This window comes from Taudactylus pleione, unplaced genomic scaffold, assembly GCF_031769625.1.
Source record: "Taudactylus pleione unplaced genomic scaffold, aTauple2 ptg000395l, whole genome shotgun sequence".
NCBI lineage: Eukaryota > Metazoa > Chordata > Amphibia > Anura > Myobatrachidae > Taudactylus > Taudactylus pleione.
In genome coordinates, this window is record NW_028284796.1 from 1,225,453 (window position 1) to 1,252,356 (window position 26,904).

At 42.6% G+C, this 26,904-nt stretch overlaps 1 protein-coding gene across 1 annotated transcript in view; it reads left to right on the forward strand.

Annotated features, from left to right (window-relative positions):
- The window catches only part of SLC9A9 (solute carrier family 9 member A9), a 1,019,060-nt gene extending 998,297 nt beyond the window's left edge, over positions 1-20,763 (forward strand). The window contains exons 15-16 of the mRNA XM_088446257.1: positions 16,904-17,009; positions 20,334-20,763. Coding sequence (XP_088302383.1) covers positions 16,904-17,009; positions 20,334-20,591 — 364 coding nt within the window. The 3' untranslated portion in view covers positions 20,592-20,763. The remainder of the gene's footprint in view (positions 1-16,903; positions 17,010-20,333) is intronic.
- The last annotated feature ends 6,141 nt before the right edge of the window (positions 20,764-26,904 follow it).

Below are 26,904 nucleotides of genomic sequence, written 5' to 3' on the forward strand. Positions count from 1 at the left end.
GTTCCCTCTATCTGGTCACAGGACTGCTACATAGGCTAGTATGTTCCCTCTATCTGTCACAGGACTGCTACATAGGCTAGTATGTTCCCTCTATCTGGTCACAGGACTGCCACCTAGGCTAGTATGTTCCCTCTATCTGGTCACAGGACTGCTACATAGGCTAGTATGTTCCCTCTATCTGTCACAGGACTGCTACATAGGCTAGTATGTTCCCTCTATCTGGTCACAGGACTGCTACCTAGGCTAGTATGTTCCCTCTATCTGGTCACAGGACTGCTACCTAGGCTAGTATGTTCCCTCTATCTGGTCACAGGACTGCTACCTAGGCTAGTATGTTCCCTCTATCTGGTCACAGGACTGCTACATAGGCTAGTATGTTCCCTCTATCTGGTCACAGGACTGCTACCTAGGCTAGTATGTTCCCTCTATCTGGTCACAGGACTGCTACCTAGGCTAGTATGTTCCCTCTATCTGGTCACAGGACTGCTACCTAGGCTAGTATGTTCCCTCTATCTGGTCACAGGACTGCTACCTAGGCTAGTATGTTCCCTCTATCTGGTCACAGGACTGCTACATAGGCTAGTATGTTCCCTCTATCTGGTCACAGGACTGCTACCTAGGCTAGTATGTTCCCTCTATCGGGTCACAGGACTGCTACCTAGGCTAGTATGTTCCCTCTATCTGGTCACAGGACTGCTACATAAGCTAGTATGTTCCCTCTATCTGTCACAGGACTGCTACATAGGCTAGTATGTTCCCTCTATCTGTCACAGGACTGCTACATAGGCTAGTATGTTCCCTCTATCTGGTCACAGGACTGCTACATAGGCTAGTATGTTCCCTCTATCTGTCACAGGACTGCTACATAGGCTAGTATGTTCCCTCTATCTGGTCACAGGACTGCCACCTAGGCTAGTATGTTCCCTCTATCTGGTCACAGGACTGCTACATAGGCTAGTATGTTCCCTCTATCTGTCACAGGACTGCTACATAGGCTAGTATGTTCCCTCTATCTGGTCACAGGACTGCTACCTAGGCTAGTATGTTCCCTCTATCTGGTCACAGGACTGCTACCTAGGCTAGTATGTTCCCTCTATCTGGTCACAGGACTGCTACCTAGGCTAGTATGTTCCCTCTATCTGGTCACAGGACTGCTACATAGGCTAGTATGTTCCCTCTATCTGGTCACAGGACTGCTACCTAGGCTAGTATGTTCCCTCTATCTGGTCACAGGACTGCTACATAGGCTAGTATGTTCCCTCTATCTGGTCACAGGACTGCTACCTAGGCTAGTATGTTCCCTCTATCTGGTCACAGGACTGCTACATAGGCTAGTATGTTCCCTCTATCTGTCACAGGACTGCTACATAGGCTAGTATGTTCCCTCTATCTGTCACAGGACTGCTACATAGGCTAGTATGTTCCCTCTATCTGGTCACAGGACTGCTACATAGGCTAGTATGTTCTCTCTATCTGGTCACAGGACTGCTACATAGGCTAGTATGTTCTCTCTATATGGTCACAGAACTGCTACATAGGCTAGTTTTTCTCTCTATCTGGTCACAGGACTGCTACATAGCCTAGTATGTTCTCTCTATCTGGTCACAGGACTGCTACATAGGCTAGTATGTTCCCTCTATCTGTCACAGGACTGCTACATAGGTTAGTATGTTCCCTCTATCTGGTCACAGGATTCTTACAGAAAATTGTCTCCTTTCAAAACATTAGTTGGTCCTCTGGACCATGGACAATGGTATTTTATAGACTTACGGGATATTTGGTAGCCGGACAGGTCACTATGGGCCTGATTCAGATATGTACACCATGCCGATATTTACACAGCTGAGCAATCATTGGCTGACTGCACATGCGTGGGGTGTGTATCAGACTACAACTGCAATCCCATACACAAATAAAGTGTTTCCGACATCTCGGGTAAGAGGGCCATTCTGCGTCACCATAGGGCTACTCAGATAGCTGACTTTCAAACAATCTGCATCAGCGGCTGCATATGTGTACGCAGTTGCTTGGATTTGCTTGGGCCCCGGGGGGGTGGCGTCTCAATACATAGTCGGCGTCTGCGACATTTGCATATTTTCAAACAGCAGCTGTGTACAGGATCGCAGCTGCAATTGCATTAGTGAACATCTCTGAATCAGGCCCTATATTACATCTGCTTCTTCGAATCATTGCAATTCACTTCACAGGATTCACTGATGATACCCAGACACTCACCGCCTGATTCAGAGATGGACGCTAATGCGATCACAGCTGCGATTTTGTACGCAACACAGCTGCGAAAATATGCTAATGGTTGCAAAGATCACCTGAGCATAGGGACGCCCACTGCTGCCTTCTCATCTGCATACAACATTGCTTACTTGCATAAATATCGGTAACATCGACGCACATCAAGCAGCCATCTTGCCCTTGCGACAGATCTGACCAGCCACAAACACTACAGTTCTCCTCGCATGCTGAGAGCTGTCATGCTGCACATGCAATCGCAGTGGATCATTAATGCACACCCATGCAGCAGCGTTCAAACGGTCAGACATGCCTGTGTTTTTCTGACAACCCCCCCTTTTTACCACCTCCAAACGCTGACTACCTGTCACTCACTTTGCGAATGGGTCCTCTGTGCGAACATAATAGCAGAGCAATCGCGGCGCATTGCAACTTATATGCATGCGCACTGGCAAGCAGTCGCTCGATCCCTGCAAATATCACCATTGCACTCATTACACTCTATGCCCTAGGTGCACTAGTGCTAACTGCTAGTAGATTATGGGCCTCATTTATCAACGGGTTTCATCATTCACAACGATTTTTCAAACAGATGCCATTTGGGAGCTGATTGGCTGGGGCACCATTAACATACACAACAAGTTTTATCACTCATTGTGAATGATAAAACTCATTGATAAATGAGGCTCTATGTCAGGAGATGAGTATGAGTATGTGCGAGTTAGTGACTTCTCCGTTCTTTAAATTTTGATACTTAAAAAAAAAGACTGCATGTGAAAGGGCCAGAAGCCAGATAGTGAGAGAGAGTAAAAGCAGCATGGCCCTAACATTAGACTAATGACTGAGGATTATCTGCGCATCTACAGTACAAGTGAAACACAGGGCCTGATTCAGACCCGCTCACGAGCGCATAGCGCTCATAAGCGGGTCGATGGCCGAGCAGTGCGCACACACGAGCCGCATATTGAGTGAATTTTCACTCACTGCGGGACTCACTACAAGACGTGGCGGCTGTCGATTGTGATTGACAGCTCGCCACATTTTGTAGGCAGGGGGGTTTGCTGGACAAACAGAGGCGTTCCTGAAGGAGCGCTTGCCGTTTGTGTGCGGCCCTACTGACATCACCAGTGATGTCAATAGTGAACTTCCTGCTCTATTAGAGTAGGAAGTTCACTGGGGCTTGCGGTGGACGAGACCATACCACAAGGGTCTCGTCACAAGCCCAGTGGTTGCGATAATCGCAACCATCGCCAGGCCGCCCGCTAAAGCTGTGGGTGGTCACCCACAGCTTAGCGAGCGGCCTGGAGGGTGGTGAAAAAAAACCTGGCCAGCCCTGATTCAGAGCGAGCGCTCACAAATAGCGAGTGCCTCTGAATCAGGGCCACAATTCATACATCTGTATCATACATACTTGGTGACTTTTAAAAAAACCCCTCTGTTAGAGCCCTTGAGAGGGCATCAATGTCTGAGATGCAGGGAGTGGGGTGCGGTGCCATGATTGCGTAATCATGACTAGACCTCTGCTGTTCAACGCCACATTTAACAAGTGGGTCAAGGCCATCATGTTGCGATTACGCCTCATCGAACACCAGGGCCGCTCATTTCCCTGTGGACGGCATGCAGGAGACTGGCCCAATCTTCAAGGAGTCCTGGAGTGACCCCTGAAAATCAGAACTCTGCCAGACATTCCAGGAGAGTTGGCAAGCATGATCAATTGTTATTTCAATATGTCCTTGTTGTCCTAGCTCCTCACATGTAAGTGTTGCGTTGGAGCGACATTCTTATAGCAGGACATGATTACCACTTGGATCAGTGAAAAGTCTTGCAGAATGACGGGCGTTTCAGCTCCGTACATATCTGCTATAATTAGATCTTAATGAGAGCAGTGTGTATTGTACTGTATACTCTCATTATTTTTTTACACAAAGGGATTAGTTCTCGGTTTGAACATTTCTATTGAGAAAGGTAGAAGATCTGTTATGTGCACTGATTGTTCTCCCTCTATACTACATAATTATATAGCACTATATTAGTTTGTACATCTAACGCTTATTAGAGTATCATAAAGAAGATACAACAAGTATGAGATTATATTCAGAACACGTTGTATATGTTTTATTATATTTATAATAACCTCATAAAATTCATAGAGCAGGGTACCTCCGGCTTACAAGGGAAATTGCAAGTTGTCACAACATTATGCAAACTCTGTCATTTTTCATACTTCATACAACCATAATTACAGATGTTCACTAACTAAACAAATCTAAAAATGCATATACTCTTAATATGATGATCAATAATAGATAAATAATTAGAATGTTGTTACCTACACTTGTGCATACAGGATTGTCATTGTAAACTTGGGTTACCTTGTAGACTAGAGCATTGGTTCTCATACACTTTCCATCTGGATACCTCCTGGCGGTCCATTTGCATTATTTGTACCTCCAACATTTGCAAAGGTACTGTATATATTTGTAATAAATATAATTGCTTTTAGATAACATGTTTAGATGTTGCTAAATATAAAAGCAATAAATGTGTATAAATAAGATTTTTTTTTTAAAAAAAGGACTTAATAGCATTAATTTTACATATACAATTTTACACATATACAATTTATGAAAAATGTAGAATTTATAATAAAACTATGCTTTCTTTTACAGGGATAGATTTTTTTTGTTATTGTTCTTCGGGTACTACTGTGATGCATGGAACACTGCTTTTCTTATTTTCAGGTACCCCTGAGAGTCAACGCAAGTACCCCTGGAGGTACAAATACCCCAAGTTTAGAACCACTGTTGTAGATGATTCCATGCTTAGAGTTTAATGTTTTCTACAGTTAATTAATATACATTACTGTTAAAGCTTCTGTTAATTAAACAATCGCGTGACACAACATACAATATAATAGCTAATATGGTTTCTTTTTTCAAATAACTGGTTAATTTGTAGCCCAACATTTAATTAAACATTCCCACACATTACATTCACTTTTGGTAATTAATAAAAGTTTCTATGGGTTCTATTTATGAAGCTTATATTGTGTTTTTTTCTCTCCTAATTATGTAAGGCTACCTTCGGTGTTGGGTCTTGTGGGTCTATTCATTTTCACTTAATTTCTACAAATGCAGGTGAAAATGAACATTTTCACCTGCATTTGTAGAAATTTTTCAGGCCATTCATCCTAAAGGTAACGCATGAGATATCACAGATATCTCCTACTTACCTTTCTCTCCCGATGTGGCACGCTGTCCCCATACAGTATGGGGACCTAAATTCATCAAGTTCAGAAAATACAATATTTTCGGAGCTTGACTGTGGGAGCATTCTCCATCTTCAGGCGACGTTTGCTCCCCCACCTGGTGCTCACCCTGTTCCTTCCCTATGGAAAGGAGTCCCAGGTTGCGAAGAGGGATTCTTTCAGATCCCTCCACCCTGTCTGGCTCCTTCCGCCGGACGCTGGGGCTTTTGTGCATCTGCGTGAACTCTAGTTTCACTGTTAAGATTCACTGCTACAAGAGAAGCAATGAAACCGTTCGGGGAGACAATTGATCTTCGGATAAGCTGTCTCCGTGCTGGAGCAGTAATGAATTGCTCCGGCGCGCACGGAAAGTAAGAATGTTAATTATTGGACCCCGATAATGAACTTAATAAATAGACCCCTTGGATACCTTGACAGTGGTTATCACTGTGTATCGCCGGTGGTAGTTTAAATATATGTAAATAAAATTTTACTTGCAAATCTGCTACTGGAAGCCATAGTCCAGGCTCCCAGTACAGTGCACAATTGTGATCTGGTAAAGTATAAGGGACTTGGACCTCTTACTGCTGCCGGCCAGTATCGCCAATTACTATTGTTTTATTGGTAAATTGGGCCGAAAAAATAATCACTGTAATAGGCAGCAATGGAAAATCTTTGGGATGCGAGCAGGTGGAAGGGGGGTGCGGGAGACTTGCCCACTTTTCTGGTTGACGGGGAGCACCACCTGATTTTCGGGAGCCTCACGGCCATATCGGATCCTCTGTCCCTGCATGTGTATTTTACATTTTTAATAGATTCTGGAGACACATAATTTCTAAGAAATTGTATTTATTGGGTGTAAAACCCGATAATTGATAAATATGCTCCTTAATGTGTAGCACTGAGGCTGGCTGCAGGGGTTGGCTAAGCTACTGGCTTTTAAAAACAATTCATTTTCTGTTAAAGTTTTTACAAGGATCAAAACCAGCTTTAAATTAATAGCAATTTGTATCCCCATGGAAACACTATATTTAATAAAACTGATTTAATTGATTCTATTAGCAGTGTAAAACCAATATCTAACTATATTATTATTTTTATTTTTTCTTACAGTAACCTCACCATAGTTATTGTTTTTCCTGGGTTTATGTTACTTGTGTCATGTGCCCGGCGCAACTGAGAAAACCTAATATTTTTTTGTGGGAAACATTTTAGGAAAAACAACTCACTGTTTCTCTGTGTAACTAATTCTCCTGTGTATGGACACGCAATGGGTAATACTATGTTTAGGCGCATGACTTGAAAAGATAAGATTTTTGTTATTTTCACTTGAAGAACCGTGACGTTGCATACTATTGCACATCAAACAAAACATGATTGACAGAAATAACAGCAAACATTATCCAAGTTTTATGCAATGAAGGACATTTCTAAAGTTTACATCTTTTATTGTATAGAGTCTGCTTGGAAATGTATAGGATATTCACTGTAATGTAAGAGTAGTCAATAGCAATGTTGTATTGGTGGGGATGATTATGTACATTAAAGGGGTCATTGAGGTCAATCCCTCATATTTAGGGACATATAGATGATGCGGTGGTGAACAATTTGTACGAAAATGCTTTTACGTAGCATGCGCTAAACCAGGGGTGGGATGGCACCCTGGGGTGCAATGAGGCACCTGTAGAAGCGCCAAAGGTTGGTGGTCCAGAACCAAATGAAATTATTTATGGTCAGTGTGATAGGCAAAACCAGTGCTGGTAGCTGTCAATCATAAAATATATGTACTAACAGTAGCTCAACCCTCTACACCACTACATAACTGGCCCTAAGCATGACAGCTAAGCACAATTTACTTCATTTAATATTTTTTGCTGAATTTCTCAATTAAAAGCTTTTGGCTTACTGTATGGCTGCCATAACAAATGCTGATACTCTAGGGTGCCATGATTCAAGAAAGTTGGGAACCAGTGCCCTAAACTACATGTGTATATTCACCCATATGCAGATTTGTACACGTCTCTGCAGCTGGACTGACAACTGCGTGTACACTTGGTTTGCTACACATTATTGTCAGTGCTCACTTACACCAGCCGTGTACTATTTGCAAAAGATGCATCTAAAAAGATGTGTATTTACACGTTCTCATAGCTCTGCATAGGCAAGACATACCCTCTCTGAGCATTGCCTTTTGGAGAATGCCCCATTACAACCCAGTTAAACAAGTGGAGGTGCAGCAGATTGCATTCAACTCTGCAGCACACTCTAATTCTGTGTGCATGGTTCCAGAGCGTGTGCATGGTTCCAGAGCATGCACAGAGCGAAAACACGGAACATACGCTCAGTAGTTGATCTTGCATTCAACTCTGCACTGGCCCCAAAGCCTTTATTGTTTTTTCTGTGTTTCCTGGGCCAGATCTGTAGTGCATGTCACCATTTCTCCCAGAATGTTTAGGATAATCCTAAATTTCGTGGGGTTCTCCAAGACTCCCAAAAGAGTGGACCAGTCTCCCGCCCAGTCAGGGCCATTCCTGACCAATTTGATGCTCAAGGCAAGATTTTAGCAAATCTTTGAAAGAGATGCCACTGCAAAGCAGCATCATACCAACATTTCAGTCTCCACACACCTATGCAGCCACAGTGGCCCGAACCCATGGCCCTAGCACCCAAACTTATTTATGCTTATGGAACTAGTGGGCCTAATGCCCACCTAACCACAGGCCTAGCACCCACCTATTATGCCCACGAGCCTACCACCTGACTATGGGCCACAAGATTAACGCCTGATACCCTGGTGGTCTAGGAGGGTAGAAAGGAAAAGGTGTCCCACTGGGACCTTACCTGCTCTGCCGACCTTAGAGGGCACAGGGGTTACCCTCTGCACTAGCCCTTCCCCTCAAGGGTCAGCGTCTCTCCTCAGCTTGCCAAGCGCTACATCCTCTCTTGCCTCTCTGCGCTGGCTTGACTCTGCCAACTACTTGACTCTCACTGGATTTCACCTGAACAGCAAGGGGCCAGTACAGATGTGTCCTTATACATTCTTTCTGCAGTTGCGACAAACAGCCCCTCTTGGCGCGTCAAGTCCCATGCAAATCTGATAGCGCCTGGTGTCTTTTTCGACTGAAAATATGATGCACATAAGATACACAAGGAGACTGTGCTGATTAATTTGATATGCAACACTTGTATATCTGTGTGCGGCTGAGTCTCTGAATCTGTATATAAAGTGCTACGATTTAGCAGCACCAGCTTTCCATGCATCCTGTCGCGAGGGGTGGGTGAATGCGTAGACGCAGTCTCCCTGTACTTTTTCCAAAAAATACAGGGAGAAGTGTGTGAAGGGGATTCGCAGGGACATCGCTTTATTGCTAGCAAGGGATTTTTTGCTTTATTTCTCTGCAAGGGATTTTTTGATAAATCCCTGTGATATTTCCTAATTGGCAATGCGAATTTAGTCAGAAATATCACACTACAACCGCATCTTAAATGTGAATTGTAGTAAATAGAGCCCTATGTCACTTACAGTATGTCCAGGGCCAGCCTTGTGCCTAGCCCCCTGCTGTAAATTGCAGCGAATGACAACTTTGAAGATTGGGGGGCAGAGCCACAATGATGGGAATGCAGCATCACTCTCCCCACACCTCAGACATGGTTGGAGACTGCTTTTTAAAAGTCGACAAGTATACTCTTGTGCACTGAGTGCAGGGATGCCTGGGCGTGGGCTTGATCGAGCAGCCCTCGTCTGCCGCTTCCCCCTCTCCCTTCCTCATCTTACCTGTCAGTACCCTTTGGCTTTGCATCCCAGCACACGTTACTGTGTGCTGGGCTGCAGTGGGGCCAGGGAGGCTTCTGCTTTCCAGCTCTGCAAATATTTTTTTTCTTTATTTTTCTTAAGGAAGCGTGGCCACGCCTCCCGTGTCTAGGCCATGCCCTCGATAGTCGTCAGGCCTGGGCCGGTTCTTTACGGGCCTGCACTAGGGCAGGGGTGAGAATTAAGCAGCCCTCCAGCTGCTGTGGGACTATACATCCCAGCATGCCCTGCAACAGCTTTGCTTTCAAGGAATGGTAAATCTATGGCAGTGCATGTTAGGATGTGTAGTTAAACAGCAGCTGGAGGGACGCTTATTACCCACCCCTGCTCTAGTGGCACTACAATCCAGATGTCTAGGGACAATAAAATGCAAATCAGAACAGACAGTGGCGCTGATTTATTACGGATCGCTATTGTGATCGCAGCTGCGACTCGGCACACAGGGCCTGATTTGGAGCCGGATGCTTTTTTTTGGAGCGGCCTCCTGGCTGCCCGCATTGCTGTGGGTGACCACCCACAGCTTTTGCGAGCGGCCAGGATGATGGTCGTGATGGTCAAGACCATCGCGCTTGCGACGAGACCCTTGTGGTAGGGTCTCGTGGCCGCAAGCCCCAGAGAGCTTCTGGCTCTAATAGAGCCGGAAGCTCACCCACTGACATCACTGGTGATGTCAGTGGGGCTGCCCACAAACGGCAGGCGTTCACATGGGAACGCCTCCATTTGTGAAGCCACCCCCATGCCACGCCTCCAAAATGGTGTGAGCTGTCGATCAAAATCGACAGCCGCCCCCTTTTTTTTGTGCGAGACCCGGAGCGACGGAGTGGCCGTCGCTAGCCGGGTCTCGTGCATGCGCACGTCGGAGCCGGCTCCGGTGTGTGCATGCGCAGTGGCCTAACATCGACCCGCTTGCGAGCGCATAGCGCTTGAAAGCGGGTCTGAATCAGGCCTACAGGTCCGCTGCGAAAATATGCTATTACAAATCCAACATAGAGACGCCCACTACCCCTATCTCACATCAGTAATAGCTTGCAGACCTGTGTTCACATCAGTAACATCGAGTAACATCGGTCCCTCACGCATAATTGCAACAGCCCTGACCTTACTCAGAAATTGCTAATCTCATCGCACGCAGTTAGTACACAAGCTGCGTATGCCATCGCAGTGGCTAATTTATGCACATCCCTGTAACGACGGTCAAATCGACAGACACCCCTGCGTTTCCCTGACCACTTCCCCATCACCACCCCAAACGGACGTCCAATCCCTCTGTCTGCGATCGCTTTGTATCTGCGTAGGTGAATGCAGAGTGATCACAATGCTAACTCACGCGTGCTGCGATGAATATGCATGCGCAGTACGCAACAATTGGAGTGTGTGTATGCTGTCACAATAGCGATCTATGCTGAATCAGGCCCAGTGAGAGCTATTCATGATTCCTCTCTCTTGTCTTTATCTTTTTCCCACTAAGCTCCTCTGGAAAGCTCTTCTGTTTCGATAGCTGCCATAAACACTAGTCAGCCCCAGCGCTCTCCATTAGTATACAGTGCTAGCAGCATGTTTAGAGGTTATAATAACAAGTTCTCAGCACAGCCTACACTTTGGTAGCTGTCTACAAGCTGCCAAAGTGTTTGTGGATGATCTGAATTTGACCCTCTACTTATGAATATCAAGAAATCTGTGAGACTGAGGTTAAAAATCTGGAGACTGGGAGACAGGACGCCCTGACCCTTCGATACATTCAAGACATTCAACCACCTGAGAATGTTTCCCTATGGCTTCCAATGACACCTGAGCCAAATATGAATAACTCTGCACTTGTCATGTTTACTTCAATACACTCCTAACAGCTGTTATCTTGTGTCAGGATCTCCACGCGATAGCTCCTTTGTTGCAGATGAGAATCTATTTGTGCTCTTGAAGCAATAAGTTATTCATTAGTCTTTCATAATGTGAGCATCAAGTGCCTTCAAATGGCCATTAGTTAATAGAAAAGATGTATGTCTCTCTCTCTCACTCTCTCTCTCTCACAAGCACACAGGAAATATTCATAAATATACATCAAATAAATCAGTACAGCATATGAGCTGTAAACACAGAGCTGTTTCTACATTTACTTTCATGTCTGTTTTGTTTAAGCTTTGTACCTCCAAATGAAAAGCGAAGTGCGTGTTTACTAAAGCACTAGAATTGTTTGGTTTTCCAAGCAATATTTCCAAGCCCATTTGCTATTTATATTTGCAGGTGATGTCAGACTATTTGTTCGAGGTGTGTGTTTCTCATGCTGTGGTATTACGGCATGTTTTAATCTGCACATTTGTTTGAATGGCACTTTCATCAGAGTCATCCCTTTACTGACTGAGTAAAATAACATAACAGACACAAATGTTAGACCGCATTGTGTCATATGGAGCAAAATGCATGTTGGTGACAATGGTCTGTATGGATTTCAGTGGAAGTTGCAGCTAACCACGGAATATGTGTGTTTTGTTGTGACATGACAGATCACAAGCTGCGGGGACTATGGGGAGAAAGACAAGTTATATAATGCTACATGTGACTGTTATATTGTTATGTAACTTGTTGGGGCACATCTTTGCACGTTTAACAGTAATGCGCTTATTAATGTTCACTTCTACGTATAGATTCTCCTAGTACATTTTTGCCGTCATAAATTCAAGAAAACAGCAGAGGCCTTGCAATGCAATGTATTTCCATCTAATCTAGTTTAAGCCCTGCAGTGTAGTGTAATGAGTGATATTGCTAAAGGAAACACCTGGGAGAATGTCTCTCATGAAACTGCAATGTGTATTGCTGCTGAAAAAAATTCTTGCGATCTTTATAGTGCTGGAAGACCTAGCCAAGCAAGACCTTATGAAGGACTAATTATTGTACAGTATTGCGATAACAAAGATGTTTATATTTGTTATTATTATCCTAATATGGGGCCATAAGTGTTCCGCAGCGCCTTACAAAGTACATAAACAAATAATTTGACAAGTGACTTACAGTACAGTATAGGACAAGGACATGGATAATATACGTTGCTACATTAGTGATCATAACATCTAGATATGCAACAGAGCATAAGCAACCAAGTGTTAGGTTCCCTAGTGGGGGGTAAGAAGTAGATGAAAGTAAAGTAAGGAGAAGCACAAGAGGGTAGAGGCCCTGCTCGTAAGAGCTTACATTCTAAAGGGGAGGGGCAGACAAACAGGTGTGACACATATGGGGTAAACAGGGAGGAAGGAGCATGTTGCAGCAAGTTAGGATGGGAGCTGGAAGGCTTTGATGAAGTAGTGGGTCTTGAGAGCCCGTTTGAAGGATTGTAACGAGGTAAAGAGTCTGATAGGGAGAGGGAGAGAGTTCCAAAGGTCGGGAGCAGCACGGGCAAAATCTTGGAGGCGGGAGTGGGAGGAAGTACAGTTAGCATGAGAGGTGGCGTGCATTAGTTGAGCGAAGGGAGGAGTGGAGGGAGATGAGGTCAGAGATGTAAATGGGAGAGGAATGGGTGAGGGCTTTGTAAGCAAGTGTGAGAACCTTGAATTGGGTTCTAAAAGGGAAGGGGAGCCAGTGGAGGGCATGTAGGAGAGTGGAGGCAGATGTAGAGCATTTGGAGAGGAAGATGAGTCGAGCAGCAGCATTGAGGACAGACTGGAGAAGAGAGAGATGGGAGTTGGGGAGGCCAGGTAGGAGGAGGTTACAGTAGTCCAATCTGGATATGACCAGTGAGTGTATGAGGGTTATCCTGGGTGAGAAAGGGTCTGATCTTGGAAATATTTTTGAGATGGAAATGACAGGACTGTGAGAGGCTCTGGATTTGTGGTTTGAAGGAGAGGGTGGAGTCCAGGATAACTCCAAGACAGCGCACTTTGGGGCTAGAAGAGATAGTTGTGCCATCAATTGTTAAAGAAATAGTGAGGTTATGTTAGAGGGAGGGAAACTGATCAGCTCCGTCTTAGACATATTAAGTTTAAGAAATCACTGGGAGATCCAGGAAGAGATAGCAGAGAGACAGTTGGAAATACGAATGAGGAGAGAAGGGGAGAGTTCAGGGGAGGAAAGGTAGATCTGAGTATCATCAGCATAGAGATGATAATGGAGGTCAAAAGAGCTGATGAGTTCACCTAGAGAGGACGTATAGAGGGAGAATAGAAGTGGTCCAAGAACGGAACCTTGGGGAACACCTACTGTAAGAGGCTGTGGTGGGGAAGAGGAGTCATGGGAAGATACAGAGAAGGACCGGTGTGAGAGGTAGGAGGACAGCAAGGAGAGAGCAGTGTCACGTAGACCAAGGGAGTGAAGGATTTGCAGCAGGAGAGGGTGGTCAACAGTGTCGAAGGCAGCAGAGAGGTCAAAGAGAATAAGCAGAGAGTAGTGGCCCTTGGATTTGGCGGCAAGGAGGTCATTGCTGACTTTTGTGAGGGCAGTTTCAGTGGAGTGGAGAGAACGGAAGCCAGACTGAAAAGGATCAAGGAGGGAGTGGAAGGAAAGAAAGGTGGTAAGGTGGTTGTAGACAATACGTTCAAGGAGCTTGGAGGCAAAATTGAGGAGATAGATGGGATAGTAGTTGGAGAGAGTGTTAGGATCAAGGGTAGGTTTTTTAAGAATGGGGGAGACAAGGGCATGTTTGAATGCAGAAGGGAATGCAGAAAGTTTATTGCCATGTTAATGCTGCAATAAACTAAGAAAATATTGAAGGGGCAGATGAGTGACACTCACATGCTCCCTGCCAATACTGGCTGGCAGGGTTAGAGTTTGATGGCTTTAGGGTTTGACAACTCACCTGGGAGGTACACTTGTCAAACCATAATGCAGGTGTCCTAAGGCGAGCTCAGGGAAGGAGTCTATAGGGACTATGATCTGGCAAAATTCTTCAAGCTTGCCTCCTGATAGCTACGGCAATGTTACAATATTTTATATTTTGTTTGTTACTAGTTCCAGCTAAGCTTTTGGAGGCTTTGTACATAGGGCATTATCAGTATCAGATTTTACACCACTCCCCTGTGGTCCCCCAGTCCCTCCATATGATCAGTAGCAGCAGTGGCTTCCCATTCAAAGTGCTCCCTGCTAATTACGTCAGACTACCAGTCCGGACTGTCATTAGCAGAAAGCGCTTCCAATGGGAAGCCACTTATGCTTTTATTACAGCAGCGTTATTTGGCTTCTTGGGGCTGCAGCAGATGCAGCCTATGTCGTTTTGTGTTTTTATGCTTATGTTCATTGTATGTGGACTGCAGACCGCTGCTGCACAGGAGGTTCGGACTGCACCCCGGACAGCCTCCCATAGTATAAAGATAGGAGCCACAGCTGGGCTTTATCAAAGTTCTTGTAGACATCTGTGGTGATTGCTTCTGTGATTGCTAAGAGGGGCTATGGTATCGCCTTTTTGGACAGCCCCATTACTCTACAGAGTAATTTAGGTGGACAACTCCTTTCAAAATATTAACACAGTGCACATTTAGGGAGAGTGTATAAGGTATAGTATACATCCTAAAAGTCCCAAATTTGGCAGGGGGGTCCTAATTTACGGAGCCTGAAGAGCCATGAGTCACAATTCACTACGTGCAGCACACGGCTCTCTATTACCGAGTCCAATGCAGCTGTTTCCTGGAGTGTCTCTGCTCCCTCCATACTGAGGATTTTTTTCTGCTCCCTCCATGCTGAGACTGATGCCATTGCCATCTTCTCTTCCTATAAATCTTCTCTGGCTGCTGTATGCTGCCATAGTGTTAGGCACACAAACTTGCTCCAGCTTCATATTGACCTGTTATTGTGCTATCCTTCAGTGTATAACCCTTGGCTTGTTCTTGACTTCTCTCCCTGTGGCAAATTAATGAACTCTGGTGGACCAGGCCCTGTCTTTTTGACTTTTACCACCAATTTAGCACACTAGGAACCAGTACAGGTGGTCACTGCCTGTGTACTTGGTGCAGTGAAGTCCAAACTTCTTAAAGAATACCATTGATGTGTTAGACCCCACACCTCTGATATGTAGCGCAGGGCAGTTTAAGAGAGAAAGGGGCCTGTATGCAACCTCCATGTGGTCCCCCTCCTCTTCAAGTCCGGCAACGCAGTAGACTCTGTCTTTGTGAAGTAGACTCTGGCAAATAGCTCCACTTGTAAGGCATCTGACTGCAAAGTGAGAGGTGGTGAGTTTGAGTCTCGGGTATGACTGTATAGTCATAGAGAAATGTGTGTGTTAAACAAAGGAGTTTGTAACTGAATGCACCCATATTGTCTTGTACTTACAGGAGCCTTCCAGCTTGTCAATATGAGAGGTCTTTGATTCAAGTCCTTGAAATGACTGACAAATGTGTGATTTAAAATATAGGACAATGTAACTGAATGACAAGGTGCTATCAAGTTAAGTGCATGAATGTGGAATAAGTGGAAAGGTGTCCAATTCCCTTTTCTGGGAGTGTTATGAAAATCAGAATAAGTGTTCTATATATATATATATAATATGGGTGTGTATGTGTGTGCGTCATGTGGGAAGGGGCAGAACCTTGCGTCCATCTGGCCGTGGGGGAGGGAGAATAAGATGGACCCTGCCTGTTACATAGTTACTGGGCCCCACAATTTCCGATGGCAGCCCTGCCGACAGCATAACGCAGCTGAATAGGAAATGCATCAATATACCAATGCACAGCCACCCAAATCTGAAGCCAAATGTTAGCGTTAAGCTACTGGGCCCAAGTTTCAAAAGCTTGGTAATGGGGCAATTTTGCAGAACCCATGGGACTGCTTTTGCAAAAGAAAACAGTGGGACCTGGGGACTGCTTTTGGCATTGTCTTACCTTCAAAATATATGATTGTTTTATAGATCTAATTTTGTTTTCTTCATTTGCATAATTAAGTTACACACATCTTTGCACAGGATTTTACAAGTCAAATTAGCAAAACAATTCCCTAATAAGTGGCCCAATAAACAGTTATTGTAATTCTGTTTCTATTTTACATCTAAATTATATCATAATTATCTATTGATCTTGTAAATGCAAATGTCAGATGCTAAATATAGTATTTGTGGAAGATTACTTGAAGCAATCATGCAATTATTGTTTTTCTGCAGTGTAAGAAACTCTAATATACCAGTTTTGCCAGCGATGACAAAGTAACATAGGTTCCATATGTAGGACATCAATGAGAATGAATTTTGTCCTCTGGGTATCATAAGCTAATTAGGGTTTAAAATAAGTGCTAAAGAAATAAAATGTTGCAGACATTAAAGCTGCTTTATACTTTTTCCTTCCCTTCTTGTTCAACATTCAGTCACATGAGAGAACAGTGAGCCTTGGGTGTAACTATTAATATATAAGTAAAGACAAACAACACAATCCCAGTACTCACCTACTTGACAATCTTCGCTGTGTTGAATAGTAATCCTGAGAAGGTCATGACTCCCGGTAAATAAGCTGAGCTAAATCATATAATTGTATTTCCATACTGTTAGTGAATAGAGCTACACAAGATCTAGGATGTGAAGAAAATGTTTGCTTTTCCACTGATTGCTTGTAAACAGTACTAAGTTGGTCAGCCCTGATTTTTATATTAATTTGCTGGTTTTCTATATTGTATTATCCTTAACGTAAAAACAGATACCTGAAGCCAATACTAACACACAGTGGACCTCCTCTCACAAGCACATTGCCCCAATGGTGCAATCCCATTGCCCGGGTGCTGACCAGTCCGAGAGCCTATGCAGTAAGTCGACATTTCCATTTAGAATGTATGTAATAATGCACTAAGGAGTTCCATAGCCATATTAAGGCAGAAGGTAACCCATGTTTGGTATACTTCAACGTCACTTCATAGACCATTCTGCCAGCACTCTATGACCGCACCTTTGATCAATGCAAATTTGTAAATGTGTCGCCTACTACACTGTTTGGATTAGCTTCAGTTATACTTTAGCTGAAATAATTAATTGTAGTGAGGGGACATAACTCTGTGTAACTCTCGTGTGTTTCAACAATGTATTAGATTTATTAGATTTCATTATTTAATTTATTAGGAAGGCACACACATTTTACTATTGAAAGCGTAGAAGAAGACTGAGGGACATATTTATCAACCGATAAATGGCCCGAATACCCATGCAGAAACGCGAGTTTCCGCATATTTAGGTTATCGGGCTATTTATCAGGGGTCCCAAATGGAACGCTTGATATTCAGCAAATTCCAAAAACTTTATGCTTTCGGAGTTTGCTTTCGAGAACAAGCGCTTGCTCTCGTAGCCCCTGCTCCTTCCTATGAGAAGGAGTTCTGGCGATGCGAAGAGGGATCCGAGTGGATCCCTCTACCATGTCCTCACTACCTCCCTGGTGGCTTTGCGCATGCGTGACCCGAGGTCACGCATGCGTAGCCGGGATGATGGGGAGGAGGTAAGTAATGGAGCTACATCTGTAGCTGCGATACTAACCGAGGGGACAGTTGCTTTTTGGAGCAGCTGTCCCCGCACCGGAGCAATGATGAATTGCTCCGGTGTCAAGTTTCCCTGCTGTGAGTTGGATACTCAGCATCCCTTCGCAGCGAGATCATTCCTTAATCATTGGGGGCCATACGGCCTGCGATGATGAATAGACCCCCCAATCTTAAACATCTGAGAAAAGGTTGAAAAAATCTTATCCCTTTTTGGGTAGTTGAGTATCCCCTGAAAGAAAGGAACACCACTATACATTCTCACTCTTCACTCCATTATGTTAGAATTATGTCCCATGACACAAAATCTGTTTTTTGCACTTATGTGCTTAATCAGACTCAGCAATGAACACCCCTGATTTGACCAACTACTGATATCAGAAACAAATTGTTGCACCATCTAAGCCCATAAATCCATGTATCTTTGCAAACTGAGCATGGCATCCCAAAGCAACAGCAGTGGCACAGTGATTTTGTCCTTTTGCATCTGGAAAGGAGCCTTAGAGTAATGACCTCACTCTGAGGTAAAGTTGATGGAGGAAGAGAGGAATCAAGTAGAGAAACTATAAGGAATGTCTATTATTTTTGTCACTGGCATGGATAGTGTAAGACCTTACATGGCCGCCACAGATATTATCATCTTTAGTTATTGAAAAAAGTGGTGGACAGAAAAGGCTACTGTATGTTTCACTACTATTTATACAATTACTCATACCACTTGTGCAATATATGCAGAATAGTTTGTAAGCTGTTGGGCCATACATGAGGCTAAACAATATATTCCATTCTATTTTTGTATCTGTAAATCTGGTTGTGACAATAAAATGTGGGATATGTATAAACTGTTTGGTGATAGCTAATAGTTGCAAGTAGAAGAGTACTAGAAATCCTTTAAATCGGTTATTTTAGTGCTACTCAGCTTTCTATTATTTCTCTTCCAGTCAATGGGATTACAGCAGAGTTGAACGTAATTCGGCCATGCATAATTCCTCCCACATTGTGTACATGGTACACAATGTGTATATTCACCTGTATGAAGAGTTGTATACTGTACATCTCTAAAGGAGGTCCACTCCTATCCGTGTGCTAAGGGGTATTCAATTAGCCGCAGGCATTACCTCTAGAAATCTGCCTTACAGTATGTGGTGATTTGGGGCTTACCACAGGCTGCTAATTGAACAGCTCCTGTACCTGGAAGCCGAAGTTGGGTAGCAAAACCTGCGGCTAGTTAAGTTCCCCCCTTGGTTTGATAGCCGCCATCATTATTAGTGCACACTTGCCCAGCCTTATTGTTGGTGCAAAGGATCTGTCTGGAAACGGACAGATATACTTACATGCACATCTCTGCATAGCCTGCTGTCCCGCTGACACACTCTGCATGAGAACACACCATTATGGCCCATTCGCACCTACTCAATCGCAAGCAGAGATGTGGCTGGTATTCGTATAACTCTGTATCATCTGTGGTTGTGCTTCTGGAGCAACATGCGAGATAGTCTATGTATATGGACTGGCTTCATCTCCCCATCAGCTTCAATGTGTCAGAACAATAATACATTATTATTAGAGGGTTTTTTGGACTTTATTTTAATAATTTCTAAGCTTTTAAGGGGGGCAGAGAGCAAATCAAATTTATTAAAAAACATTAGTTTTCTACTTGTTACAACTTCTATCTATATTTTCATATCTAATCCTACACATCTGTGCTTTGCCGGAGGAGAGAGATGCTACCATGGAAATAGATTCTTCTCTTTAGGTCAATTTATAGTTTTTTCACATTAGTTTTTCATTCTGCATACAGTAGCACTGGAAGTTCTATAATAGAGAGAAGCTACGCCATAGTAATTAGCTGTACTACAGCTTAGGCGATCTAGAACAGTGGATCCGCTCTTATGATCATGACCTCTGTAAAATGAATGTAAAACTATTGCATCAAATTTCTGTCATAATCTTCCAGCAACACATAGCATTGATTCAGGATTACTCAGTCACTGCGCTGACAGCACTTCAGCTATAATACAGCAATTGTAAATTTCTGGTTACACATAGGAATACCTACTAGATTAGCAATAAATCAAAATACTAAGGATCTGAAACTGTTTGTGCTCACATATAATTTAGAAAAAATAATTTTAAAGAAAAGTAATGAAGCCAATAAGATTCGGTAAAAAGAACCGAACGGAACCGAGTAGAACCGAGCCTGCACATCCCTAGTATTTATATTATCTGTATAATTTTTGTGTTGGGAACAGTAATGATCTGGTTATAGGTTGCCCTTGCTATATGACAGTAGTAATGATCTTCCTGGCTATGGTACATTTAAAAATTGTATTGATCTCATCAATAATTGGTTGGTCTAATCCTGTGAGCTAATTGACTTATGGTTGGTTATTGGGCCTCTCACATCAAATTAATTTACATTTTGCAATTCTGTTTTCAATTAATATGGATTAAGGATAAGCATATATTACAAGTTTCTGTTATTAGCTCCATGTGTGAACTAAAGCTGAATCGTTTATTATTTGTTGTGAGCTTGAGAAAGTACAGTACATTTTCTGTCATCTCTGGATGTAATCTTCTACTAACATGTGTGAAATTGTTTTCAAGCAGGAAGGATTGAAAGATGACGATATGGACTGTATTGTGAACCATGATGAATTGACAACAACTTTTGAAGATATAATATCAGCTTCCAATCTGCCCCCCACTCCACACCTGGGAACAGAAGACCGAGGTCCTGTGCGAAGAGACGGCAGAGATAATGTACAGGATGGTGATCTTGGACTTGGGGGATATGATTTTTCACCGGACAGACCATCACACCAGCCTCAGATTCATTCTCCAGGAGGGAACGTGCAGATTTAATTGCTTTTCTTTGAGACCTGCTGTTTTCTTCTGTTCAGAAATACTTCCTTCAGAATAAAAGGATAAAATGTATTAAAGTACACCTTATGTCTAAACACAGAGGCAGCAGCCAATTGGAAGGTTGAAAAGTTATTCATGAGAATGAGATTTTTCTATTAACTAGTAAAAACCATTGGTGCCTCAGTAATGTCACTGGCTCCCAGTTAATGAATTGACTGCATGCATATGAACATTGGTTCCCCTCACAAAATCACTGCCTTCGCCGAAAGCCTCAGTAATGTTTGGATAGACCATATTCTCAGGGACTTTGTTCATCTCACAAAATGGTTGCCTTGGTATAGTGCCTTAGGGGCCTATTCATTATTGGGATTATGTGCCCCTCCCCATAATTAAGTATTCTACTTGCTGCGAGTATCAATGGTAGATCCAAAATAACCAATTCAATATCAGCAGTACCAGCGATCCCTATCACTGACGCTTTAGTAGTGGTGAAACTTAGTGAGCTTGCGTGAACTTGGGTTCACGCATGTGCACCTAGTGTAAGACTTCTGCTGGACGAAGAAAAACAAAGGCAGAAGGATCCGAAAGGATCCCTCTTCACAACCCGGGACTCCTTCCCTAGGAAAGGATGAGGTCCAGGAATCAGCGGCATCTGAAGATGACGAAGGTTCCCCGCTGTCAAGCTCCAAAACTTTTGTATTTATGAGCTTGATGAATTTAGGTCCCCATACTAGTGTTCGGGCCAGATCGGGACTGAAAGGTAAGCAGGAGATGTAAGTGATATCTCCTGCGTTACCTTTATAATGAATGGCCCTGACACTTAATTTATAGAAAAGTTTGTGAAAATGTTAATTTTCATCTACATTTGTAGAAATTAAGGAATTATGAATATACCCCATAGGGATAATTGTATCAAACCTTTTAAAGTTTGGAGAAGTGGACAAGTGAAGAAGTGAACCTGGAGTAATTCATGTGTAAGGAGCAGTAAGGGAGAAACTTGGTCTACTGTACATCCGTCTCACTCATTCCACTTTTCCACTGTAAAAGGACCAATTAAAAATAACAACTGTGTTTACATCACAGTAAACTCAAAATCAGGGATATATATATTATTTTACCTGCTACATTTAGCTTTAAGCCATATAACCCTGCTTGTATATTATCAAGCTACGCTTCAAGTAATAACCCCATGATGTAAAATGAATGTGAACTGATTAGATTCTCTGCTGTGCTTGTTGTATAAGAAAGATGGTGGCGACTGTTATATCACCAGCAATTTTTTATTTAAATATGCACAGGCCACTTCTCCATTGTAACCTCCCATCAAACCCTAAGACTGTGATCTATTTTCTCAGCAGTACTTACATGTAACCTAAATAAGCCTTACCATAATAAACATTCCTTCAAGCACAGAAAATATAAAGCAACCCTATGTTTGTCTAAAGTAAATGTCCAGACCAGTAAACCCAGCACGTTATATACCCATGGCCTCCTTCCTGGATCCCATACTTTCAGAAGATATCCGCAAAAAATAATCTTAGTTTCTCAACTAACTCTCCAACCTCGTTTGGTCCATGTGTTTCAATCTAATCTCTAGTGCTCTCTAGGATATCTGCTGCGTTCCCTACAATTCCGAACGCAAAAGCAGCCCCCATTGGGGTTTACTAAGCTCCCGAATGCTTCGCCCTGGCAGCTAATTCCATCTGAAGCTGGCATTAGTCCATAGTAGCCTATGGACTACACTTTCTCAAAGTTTATTGAAGAGGGATTCTTCAGATCCCTCTCCATTAGCCCCACTGACACATGCGTGCCCGTGCCGAACCTGGGAGCAAAGTAGTAGCAGTAGCTATCATTTTGTACTCTAGACATTCGCTGGGAATTAACTTTTTTTGGAATTTCTATCCCATCGCCCCCAAATTTTCATGACAAGTTGGGTTGAATGTTTCATACCACAACCGCATTTTTTAAATATGTCCCTTAGTGTGAATGTTGAAGGAATGGCAAACATAGCTTTACATGATCCCTGCGTCAATGTACACTTTGCAAGCAGCAACAAATATTCGTGAACCATTAATATAAAAACCTTTGTCAGAAATGCATCAATGCTTATAAAAACCTATTTTTCTGAAAGAACAATATAATATAAATTCTTATAAAACATCATCCACAGAATCAATAAGAATGAGAAGGAGATCATTATCATAAAAAGAAAGACATTTCAAAGGGATAAAAATGCTACATGGGAGGTCCCAGTGTCCTTACCTAGAGACCACCCACAGTTTAAAAACAGGACAGGGAGTCAATGGAAAAAGGACCAACATTTCAAACACCAAAAGAGATCTTTTATGAATCAGTCTGACAACGCTAATCCCCACAGAAATAGGTTTAATAACTATACTAAACCAATACAATGCAATGATCCCAGAAAGGATTTGAAAGAGATAAATTATAGCTCTTATGGAACAAATAATAAAGAGTTTTGATAATAGGGATTTTGTTCACCATCCCCCTAATATAGGGAATTATAGATGGAGGTATCATTTTAATAGGAATACATTTTTGGCTGGTCTGTATCCATATGATTCTGCTGTTTGATTTCTGGTACGGAAGCTATACCCCATTATTTTAAGTATGTTAAATTAAAATATTTTTTATCGGATATCCTTAACTAGAAGTTTTTTCAGATTTTATATATGAGTGTCTGAAGAAGCCATTTAGTCTGATGGATGTTAAAGAAACCTTTATATGCCTGTATGAACGTTCCATATGTAAGCTGCAGTGTGAGCAATGCCTTTTATTCCATATTATAGGTGTATGGGCACTCTAGGGTGATAGAAACCTTGATGTGAATTACACGCACCTTACTCAAGTAAGCACTAATGTGAGCAATCTGGTTATTTCTTCACACTAAGCGGTTATTATGTTGTTGTCTGGACTGGAAAACGATCTTCTAACTCATATAGAAGCCTTAAGTATCTCAGCTGCATGTGATCTGCATGATACGGTGTATTCTAATATCATAGTTGTTTACATTTTTTTCTAAAACATTGATTTGTGTTTTGTCTATTGCATACATTCCCCATTGAGGATTATCGACTGTGGGAGAAAGAATCTGTTCATTGCAAGTCATTTTGGACATTTTACTCCGGCGTGAACTGTTGGGACAAGATTAGCGCAATAATTCCTCAGTGGTTTATAAGATTGTTTTAGCAAGTTTGGATGACTAGCTTTGTGGTAATTTCTTGCTGCCATTCTAGGAGCGCCCAGGTGGGGTGTCGACTGTTTTTGTCTTAATATAAATTCTAACCCATTAATTGCAAGAGGTGGATATATTATATTGCGTTATATTGTTTTATGTACAAGAAAAAAGACAGGACCTAAGACACAAGATAATTGCGTAATTATATACGCTTCTGTTGTATCCTGTAAAGTATACTTGTCCAAGCTTTACTACGTTCCCTTGGCAGGAGCCTCTTCCAGGGTGGCAGGAAGGGCTGTTATACATCTCATATTCAGTGTGTGCCAGACAACTTACTTTTCCTCATTTTCTGTGTCGCTAAGGGAAACGAGGTAGGAGGGGCTGCGTGGCAACCAGATTGTAGAAACTTTTTTTATGAACATAGCTGGCAGAATGTGTTTTTTTCAGTTGGCAGTAATTTATACTTCTACTCAATCAGGTCATGTATTTTAGATATGCCAACATAAAACTCCTTATGCATTCTGGGTAAAATAACCATTTATATTTACACATATGGGAAAATTACTAAAATATATTAAAGCAAAGTGGAGCAGGATAACATATATATAAAATATATGCACAACTACAGTATCAGGATGGCAGGCTTGGTTGTCATTGCTGTTATTTGTTAGATATTGTGAAGCACTGCCACATAGAAATATATGCGTATAATAGTAATAATAACAATAATGGAGGGAACTGCCTACATTTTGCTCTACAGCACTTTGTGGCCAATGTGCAGGGAGATTTACCCCAGTTTACATACATTTTGTATAATCGCTCTGCGTATGCCCAGTAAGTGGTTGCACACATACTTTATGCGCCTATGTAGATTTGCACGTTTCTGCCATTTATGCCTGATAGTGTTGGAGAGTTGGGACAGGTGAAGGAAAATAATTGGTGCAGAATATACAGTGCACACCGGACCCTGGGTTCCAGGGGGCTAATACAACACTTATATAATAATAATTATACTTACCTCTCTGGTGTCCCGCGTGGGCCAGCGCTGCAGATAGAAATCACAGGGAAAGTGGTGCAGCATCCATTTTCCCGGATATTTGTGCAGTAGAGAAGTCTCTGGGAACATAGCGCGGATGCCATATTCCCGGAGACCAGCACATGCGCAGTAGCCAGAGTCTACTGTGCTCAGTGCTGCAGGAGAGGTGGGGGCCAACACATAGGCTGCACAATGGCCCCCTACTCTTACACTGCCTCTGTTGTAATGTATGGCTAGCATAAACCTGGCATGTATAGTATGCTGCTGGTGCAGACCCATCTTCTGATAGTTGCAGCTTTGCGTATACGCTCAATTGCAGCATTTTTAGTGAATGCATTTTAGTCTTGGGAGCACAATTGCAATAAACTCCACATAGTCGCTTAAATAGTTTTTCCTGGTCATTGTTTCCTATGCTGTCTTCCAAACATCCCTTAAGTGTTATTACCCTGGCTATTGCAGAACACTCGATCGGACCAGTATTTTATGGCTATCTAAATACGTACAAATGTCAATGAGTGTTAGTATTGCAGGCCTGAATGAATGTTATGTTATTTAAATGAATAGTCCTCAAATATATACAGTATATACTGCATGTTATTGAATGTAACCTCTTCAACTCAAGGCAATATTATATATGAATGTGAAGACTCCCCAAAATATATCTGTGAAGACCCCAACCTCAGAATCAACAATTAATGTATATTAATTATTACATCAATCACAATTAATGTAAAATTCACTAAATGAATGTAAAACACCACAAATAAACATATTCCCCATTTGATTATGTTTTTTGTGCTTTGTGAATCTTATTCTGCACTGTTGCCTATTTTCCTGGGTGCAGAATTTGTGGTCTCCCTAGTGTGGTGCCCAAAGCAGTCTCTGTCCTGGTAATCAAAGACTATTGTGAAATATGTTCCTGAGCTATTCAGGGCTGTTCCCAATGCTAGTGACACATCTCTTCTTCTTCTAGGGAATTGCTTCAAGTACGATTTTTTGACATAACAGCATTAAGATTTAACCAGAGAGAAATATATATATATATATAGTTTTTAACTAGTCAGAGACCTTTGTAAGTTTTAGTTGTAAATAACAGTCACAATCAGTTTTTGACTGCCTGCTTTATATACTGGCTCTTAGTAAGTGGGGGTTATGGTTCTCCGTGGTTGCTGTGATGTTTCTGGAATTTATATTGTCTTGCCAAAGGGCCGAAGACCGAAACGTCAACTACTAACACGTTTGTGAGTAAATAAACCTTTGCTGGCTTTGAATACAATATCTGCAGTGAGTGCCCATCTTTGTGGATTTCATTATTTATATATATATATATATATATATATATACATACATACATACATATATAGACGGAATGGGTATGAAGTCCCAGCCACCGGTTCATATCCCAACGTCGGCAACCCAAATGGCGAAGATCCCAACAGGGCAGGTAAGTACCCTATCCCTACCCCTCTCCCCCCGCTAACCCTAACCCTCCCTTAGTGGTGCCTAACCCTAACCTCCCCTCCCCTAGTGCCTAACCCTAACCTCCCCCAGGGGTTGCCTAACTCTAACCCCCCCTTACCGCACCTTAAACCTAACCCTGCTGGATTAGGGATTTCCTTGTCGGTATTGAGACCGGCGGCATTGCGGCCGCTGGTCTCATAACTACATCTCATATATATACAGTATATATATATATATATATATATATATCAATGTTGACCAGGATCCGGCACTCACAGCGTGAACAGCAACAATTTGCCAGCTCCGGTGCCCTCCTTCAAGGAAACAGCGTTTTTACTATATATCACAACACAAAGGCGGCACTCGGAGTCTGCTTAGTAACGTATAACCAGTGCGGTGGTTTAATATAAACACATCATCATCACGTTTCGGGGCCATGCACCCCTTCTTCAGGATGTCGAATACAGAATGTGAAATGAAATAACAGCATTAAATAACTCACCAATCACTGCTCAACCCGAACACTGGAAGGCGTCCCGAGCTGCACACTTGACATTATATTCGCCTTTTTTTATCACCACACATATCACAGTTCCATTGCAGTGGTATGTAGGTGG